The sequence below is a fragment of the Athene cunicularia genome (assembly GCF_003259725.1).
Source record: "Athene cunicularia isolate RWA chromosome 1 unlocalized genomic scaffold, athCun1 chr1_part2, whole genome shotgun sequence".
NCBI lineage: Eukaryota > Metazoa > Chordata > Aves > Strigiformes > Strigidae > Athene > Athene cunicularia.
In genome coordinates this window covers 24,802,229-24,810,415 of record NW_020799092.1, presented here as the reverse complement: position 1 = coordinate 24,810,415, position 8,187 = coordinate 24,802,229, and the positions used below count along the sequence as shown (strand labels likewise).

Below are 8,187 nucleotides of genomic sequence, written 5' to 3'. Positions count from 1 at the left end.
CCCCCCAGTTCCCCCAGCCGCTCCCCAGCAGACCTGTGCTCCAGAAACTCTGTAAAGTCCGAAAAACCCAGTGAAACTCCTACCTTTGTGTTCAATACAGAAGACACTACATATTCCCTCTGGGGGCAAAAATATTTAAAGTACTTTTTATTAAAGAAACCATCTCAAGACTACAGCCATATTCTCCCCAGGCTGAAATTGTGCATCAGCTTCAATGTCACGTAAGAGTAGCAATTTTATACAGAGTTGATATCCAAGTTTATCAAAGACAGATGAAACCCTAAGTCAAAGCACCACATAACATCCCTTTGACTAGGGCCAGCATCTTTGGATATCACATTTAACTTGGCAAGGCTTTGCATGCCTCTATGTGTGGAACATAATTCCTCAGACTGTGAGGAAACAATCTCCCCTTGAGCTAAAGATTTAGCAGATCCAGAACTAGCACAAGTTTCCCCAACCCCATCAGACAAAAGGAAATCAACATGAAGGTGGGTGGAAAAATTAGCTTTCAAAGAAAACCTCACTTTATAGTAAAAAAGTACAATTTCATACCCACATTTCCACTAAACAATTTAAAAAAAATTTACAAAGCAGTATCTTAGCTCAGCAGTGATATTCAGCCAGTTTCTAGGTTGAAATACAACAGCCACTTATAGCAACACATTAAATTGTAAATTAAACAAGAAAAAACTCCACTTAGAGACCTCTTGATGGACACAGGTATAAAAATATTTAGCTGCTCCTATCACAATTTATTTGAACAATTTTTAAGAGGGTATTGTATAAAAGTTATTTTTCCTGTTTTATTTTTCTCCCTTCAGGCTCTACGTGAGGTAAAGTTTGAAGGTGGGGTAGATGTGAGGAAGCTTTCCATCCACTCCCAAGATAATTTAGAAAAGAAGAATTAACAATATGCCCAACATCTTAATTGAGTTAGCTTTGATAAACAAAGCCAGCTCTTCTGATGTTCACACCACACAAACCCAAAGACTTCCTCTGATTTTTGTCCCCCTGCTTTTGTTATGTAATCATCCTTGGTTTGAGGCATCTTGCTTTACTGATTAGTTTAAAATTATTTTTTCACAGGAGTTTTCCCTTCATCAGTTCAATTCACTTTAGCATTATTTTTTTTTTTTAAAGAGACAATGTTGAAGTGAATATAAGTAAAAATAACTTACCTCCTGGTTCATCAATGTAGAAAGACACATCTTTTTTGTCTTCTTGTTCATCGATGTGATCATAAGTGATCTGTGGAACAGACAAGGAATTCTCTCCTGGATTGATTACAGGTGCAGAACCGTTACCACAGCCTAGTTTCCCTTTTCTTTTGTATCTTCTAGCCTGTGGTAATAGAAATGGGATTATATCAGAAGATAGTATCAGAAACAAAAAAGTACAGACATGAACTTCACTCTATGGTAAATTAATTTGAGGTTGTATTTTGTTGGTTTGTTTGGTTTTGTTTTTTTAAGAACACAAGCAAAATTCAGTGAAGGTGTTACAACCTTGGTTAATTTTTTTTCAAAGTGGCTGATTATGAATTAGCAATTTAAATCTCAGAAGATGCCTAGTACATTCTGAAAAATCAGGTCTTGGGTAGAATTTCTCAAACCGTGCCCAAAACTCAAGGCACTCAAAATACACTTGAGTATACAACTGTTTGGTTGTAACAGCTTTCTAAAGCTCTAATTAAACAGAACCATCGACTCTGGATTATGAACTAGGCACTGTGCAGCTTTTTCAATTAAAGAAAATTTCACCTTTTACCAAACAGGCTGAATGAGGTACATCAGGAGAAAATAAATCCTTCCTCCTGCCTCCAAAATGAAGTTATTCTAATATTAGAAGCCTGAGAGGCAACCTAATATACACCCTACAACTGGTACGTAAGAACGAGAAACCAAGTTTGGATTCAGCTGGTTCCAAGCAAGGCTGGTCTCCCTCTGTGACTAGAAGTGACCACTCACGTACTGACTTCACGGCCTGTGCTATCTCCTGGATGCTGTCACCACCTAGCTATATAAATATTGCTGCTCACAGCAGAGCATTTATTTCCTGTCTTCATGCCTACCTACCCTGTGGCTCTATTTCCACCTGGTTCTACTACTCACACACCTCAAAACAGAGGTAAGGGGCATGCTTTAATTTGCCTTTTGCCCCGATAACCTTCTGACAAGGAGCTGAGATCAAGGATTACTGCACTCAATTCTGCAAAACCCTCTGGCCACTGATGTGACCGCTAAGCAGTTAGCGGAGCTAAGTATCAGAGAACATATACTCACACATATCAACACAAATACCTGCAGGCTCAATATATTAAAAGAAAAAAAATGGGACAATGCTACTTTGTCCAAGTAAACCAATTTTTATTTCATTGCAGTCTGCATTCAGCCTTTTGGAATGCATTCTTCTGTTCAGCTCTGAAGCAATTAAAAACATTTTCAAAAATCAAATGGGACAGAAAAATGGTAGAAATAGGCATTTATTGTAGACAGTGGAAGCACTACTACACATCAATATGCTTCTAAAGGCAAAGATTATGGGCTGTCATAGCAGGAAAGGAAACTAGGAATTGTCTGGAAAACAAAATGCTACAGAATGCAGGAGATGATCAATATACATTAAGTCTTTAAAAATTAGCCTCCTTTGACAAGAATAAATGATCCATTAGTAAAAGATGAAAGAACCGTTACTGTATTCTTCAATTAGAGTTAACAGTTCACAGGGAAGTTGAGGTTTAGTATTAGGAAAATCCCTCTCACTAAAGAAAACAGAAGGAAAATAAGAGCAGTGAAAACTGTATTTTTTTCCAGCTTTGCCACCATGAATTACTGTTCAGCAACATGACTACCCAGCCCTACTTTCATCCTGGCTGTTCTGCCTCTAATTAAGAAGCAACTAGTCTCGTGACAAAGCTACACTCTGCTCAACACCAAAACACACACACAGATCATGCTGCTAGAGCTTCCTACACATGCTGTGGGGAAGTTGTACTGCAATTCTCTGCTGGGCAACAGGCATCAGCGGAATTGCAGTGCCTAAAACCAAACATCTAACATCACTTTAGAAACCTTGGGTATCTGAGCTAGACCTGCCGCAGACCTGCGCCTTTCTAGAAGGGGAGCCAAAGACTAAAATCTTGCCAGTGAAACAACATAACTATGCTTAGACTATCCCACCTGTGTGGGCAAATATTCCACTTCATGGCAACCACAGCTCAGGAATTTGCCCAAGTACAAGTACCACGGAGAGAAGTACTTGAGCAAGAAAAGCATAGATACCGTCAGCCACATGTTGAATGTGAATATAAAGTTTGAAACTAACTTTCTCCTTCCTTTCTGTATGAACTACTATGCACAATGGGAAGGTGTCATCGCTGACTTATACTACTCTTTGAGAAGGTAGAGGAGACCTCAAAGAGGATAAAACAATGGAGAACTGGCACTTGTCTGACCCCCAGGACAAACTTTAAGTTAGAAGAAATTTGTCCCTCTGGAATATTTTAAGGAAAACTAAACTAATCGTGATGTGGCATGAGGAATGCCATCATATGTGCCATTACAAATGCCTTTCTGCTCTCCAAGTTGTTTGGGCACTTCATAAGGATTTTTGGCAAGTTAATCCAAAGAAATTAAACACAAAACCGGAATAGAGCTCTGCCAACTCTGTTACCTGTTTTCTCAGACTAGGGCTAGATGGCGCTGGTGGTTTTTGGGGATTTTGCACTGGTGGTGTAACATAGATCTTCCATGTTGCTGTAGAACTGCAGGATTTCTCTGCTGCATAGCACCGCCACAGAGTCTATAATAAAACCCAAACCCAATAATTTCAGTGAATGACCAGTCACCGTTGTCCTGCAGGACAGGCAAGTCAGATTTTGCTGCAAATCAAACCGACAGCAAAGTCTTCAATTAACATAAACGTGCTGCAAAGAGTTCTGACTGCCTGTGCTACACCACACAACACCATGCCTAATAAAATACACTCTTCCCTGCGCATAACTGCGGTGAGTGTAATATGCACCGGGAAAAATACACTCAGCACACAGTGATGTTAAGTACACTCTTTGTAGCATTCTCTCTAGGAGCTGGGATCTAACCCTGCCCAAAGATAAAAAAAAATATAAAACCAAACAAGCCTCAAAAGTGAATCACCACAAGCATCATAGAATATTTGCTGTTTGCCTTTTTCTGCAGCGTACCACATTTCAGTATTTCTGTGCAATGCTTCTGCATTTTTTATATTACCATAGAGAACGTTATGCTAACGTTTTTCTAAACTGAAGTGTGTGTATGTATATAGGTATACACATCACCTCAGAATCTGGCAGATGCACAGGACCTAGGGGAATGTAAAAAGGAAGTTAGGAATTAAAGAAATTTTTTACTATTTCTTCAAATAGACTCATTGCATCCAGTTAGTGTTATTCTGTCAGTGAATATCAGGTCAGTAAATCCTCTCACACTCGCTCATTAAGAGCGGGGACAGGCAATTATCTAATTCTCTCTAGTGACTGAAGTGAATCAAAAAGACAGAGATTAAACACAAGTTACAGATTTGTAATAAAGTCTAGTAACTGATTCCCAGTACTTTTACTACTAGGCCACAGTCCCTCTCTTAACATTCTCCTGAGCATTTTACTGCTAGGGGCCTTACCTGAATTAGAGAAGCTGCAGCTGGGATTTGTCTGTTGAAGTGCTTCTGACGTTGCTTCTGCTGTACTTTTAGGGCAAAACCAGACCCCAGAATACCCTAAATATAACCAGAATTACTAATCAGGTTTCAATATAGCTTTACATGCATAAAACCAAGAACTTAGCATATGAAATAAACAGATATTTTATTAAAGACTTTGCTAGAGGAAAAAAAAAATAAAATTTGGAGTTTTCAAATATCCACCGTGACAGAATTCTGTTTATTCCAATAAATAAATTGAAAGCAGGCACATTGATATTGGCATCATGCAACTTCAATAAACAGCATGTGTTAATTGCTGTGATCTCCAGGTAACATTAGGCAGCGGCATTCACGTCCCAGTGGTGGGAGAAGCAAATGCCAATGTCACATGGCTGGTCTACAGCTATTCTTTACACTTATTTTTAATTCCTTGCTACAAAAAAAAAAAAACCAACCAAACAAACAAAAACCCACAACTAAAGCCAGAACCTCGTTTCATTTTCCAAGCAAATTGAGCAGAGGCCAAAGACATGCTTTACAATTTCAGCGTTTGTTAAAACTGTGACTGAAGAAATACTTTGTCTTTTCTAATTGTTTTAATGTTGTTGTCTTTATTTTCCCCCTGTTCATTTATCTGAAGAGCCAAAAAGCCCAAAGATGCTTTTTCCATGTAGGAAAGCAGATGCAGTTTTCTAGACCTCTGCTTTCTGGTAGTGTTCCTCTTCTGACAGGACCCCAAATTGTTCTTGTATAATCACAAAATAGCAGAAACAAAGGAAGTTTCACCTGACAAACTGATAAAAAAAACCCTCTCTTCACCTCCCAGAATAACTTCAGTTCTCTGAGTACTGAAATTTATTCTTACCTTCTTCCTGGTCCACATCTCTCTGAAATGACTGCAGTAAAGATACAGCAGTTTTATTCATTTATGTGTGTGCACAGACACACAAGCACATGCTTGAGGATGTGTGCGTGCACATTCTGAAGCAACACCCAACCCCATTATTTCCTCAGGCACCAATTTAAAACTACCTAGTTGTGAGCCCAACTCAGACATACACTTGAATAAAATGATCTAAATTCTACTTACCGCCGGCAGAGCAAAGAAAGATATAGCAAATACTGAAAAACAGGAAGCTATTGTCTTCCCAATCCACGTCTGGGGAACTTTGTCTCCGTAACCAATTGTTGTGACCGTTACCTAGGCCAGAAACAAACACCTGATTCACTGCAATGCAGCACCTTTTTTTTTCCCCCCAGAAAAGCAGGAAAAAAGAAAAAGTAGAGAATTATCAAGAGATACACATGGATCAACAGTGTTTGGATTTGTACATAAGGAAGCCACAGGAGTACACTAAAAATCACTGCAGATTTACCCTGCTTTTACGTCATTCAGCAGACATTCACAACTGGCCACTGTTTTGGATGCAACAGTAGAACCCAGGAGGACTGTTCTACCAGTTTGTAGCTGCTTCTACCCTCCTAAAACTACAAGGAATGACCCTGTGAGCTTGAAACTTTAGGCTTAGAGTTTTTTCTGCTTTTGCTTTTAAAATGTAGTTCCACAGGGTTGAGAAGAAAGCCTTGAAAGTGCTGACTTACACACAACCAATACACAGACCTCTGCCAAACTCTGCAGGCAGGCAGAAACACTGGCTGCGCTTGGGTAAGCTATGCCCTGGGCTAGCAAGAAAAAAAGAGGAAAACACCAGCTGAATCTTCATGGCAAGAGGAAGAACACACAACCCTTCCAGACCATGTTATCTCCCTAAGGAAATATGCCAATAGACCATTAGAGCCACGTCCTCCCTCCCACAAATACAGTTCTTTGCCACTCAAAACTGCATTTAAACCACAGGATGCACCGTATTACTGTACGTGGATCTGCTTGTTGCTTATAAGGGTGGAGCAAAGGCCAGGTATTCCCTAAAGGACAGGGATCCCAGAGTCAAAGGAGATAATGTAGCCACGAGTACAGTACCTCCTCCATCAGGACTCAGTCCCATTACATCCAAGCAAAACAGATGCAGAAGAAACAGCCAGGTCCAACAAAGACTCAAAATTATAAGGCAATATCACAGGAGTGAGGCAGGTCTGATGTCAAGCTAGGGAGTCCACCAGCAAGTCAGAATTAAAATCAGGTCCAGCAGTCAGTATATGGGTCCACAGCGATGAGACAAAGCCAGGATTATCAACCCTCAGGATGAGGTCAGGATCAAGGAACTCCACAGCCAGCCATAGCTGCAGTTGAGCTAGAAACCACCTCGTCTCTAGCAGTGGGCTGAGCTTAAATAGAGCCCCTGGGTGTGGGTGGAGGCCACAGGTGATGCTGGTCAGGGTCATTAAGCTAATTAGTGCCTTCAGGGCCCTGATAACAGCCTCCCCTCTCAGCAAAGCACTGTCCTCACACAGGTTTGGGATCAGTAGGGACTAAACCACTGTGGGGGTGTCAGGCTACCACTGAAAAGCCGCAGAGGTTAGAAGGGCCTGAATGGGACAGGGTGTTTGGGCTGTTTCTGATGAGCCCCAGCAGGCTGGAAGATGAAACCCAGTGGTCAGTAAAGGGTTGGTGCTGGGGGGATGTCAGAGCCCAGGTGAAGGCTGGTCCATCCAAAGGGTTTGTAATGTAACAAGGGCCAGCTGCTCCCCAGCAGAAGATGATCCCAAGGAGGGCTCCCAGGGCAAGTCAAGGGAACCCTGCAGCTGGCCACACAGGGGCCTCACCACCCTGCACCCATCCCCACAGCAGGGCAGATCTCACAGACAGCGGCTGTGACTGACAGAGTCTAACTCGTATGGCGATATCAGGGTGATGGGGTAGGTCTGAGGTCAAGTATGGAAATCAGCCCATAGATTGAGCTCCAGATCACCAGAGCAGGGCTGAGCTGGAGACCAGTTCTCCTGCCCCACAGCTGGGGTGGGAAGTAAGTACCCAGGGCTGAGCCCAATTAGAGGCGGTGGGTGTTGGGGATTGCCCCAGGTGTGGCTGCTCAGAGTCATTAAGGCTTTTTAATACACTCAGAGCCCTGACACTGCCATAAAATGGTATAAGGAAGATGAGTTTTACCCCTGAGAAGTAGAGGGCTTCTAGTAAGGAAATGAAGAATTTTGTCACTAATACCAACCACTGAGGAGCGCTTTAAATAGAAAAAACATCTTTCTATTTGAGAGTACCAGCCCTGAACCCTGTCCCACTCCTGTCAGTTTGCCTTGAATGGTAGCAGAAATACAGCCCAAACAGACTTAATATGTAAATTTATACTAAATACAAAAGAGGATGTGGAAATACTGCCTTTTATGGGAAAAGTTGCTGACAAATCCTTAGATATTATGAAAAAACAAAAAGGCTTGTCAGAAGAAACTATCAGCAATAAAGGCACAGGAAGAATACATTTCTGCCTGTCAGAGCAGTTTTACAGAGCTGGAAGGAAGATTTGCAGGGAAAAAATGACCAACTGCTATCAAACTGAGTTTTTCCAAGTTAAAAAAAAAAAAAAAAAAAAAAAA

The 8,187-nt window shown here is 41.2% G+C and overlaps 1 protein-coding gene across 1 annotated transcript in view; it reads right to left on the bottom strand.

Annotated features, from left to right (window-relative positions):
* LOC113490642 (potassium voltage-gated channel subfamily KQT member 1-like) overlaps positions 1–8,187 on the bottom strand; it is a 479,623-nt gene that overhangs the window by 412,804 nt on the left and 58,632 nt on the right. The window contains 4 exon segments of the mRNA XM_026867187.1: positions 1,182–1,344; positions 3,676–3,804; positions 4,660–4,755; positions 5,771–5,881. Coding sequence (XP_026722988.1) covers positions 1,182–1,344; positions 3,676–3,804; positions 4,660–4,755; positions 5,771–5,881 — 499 coding nt within the window.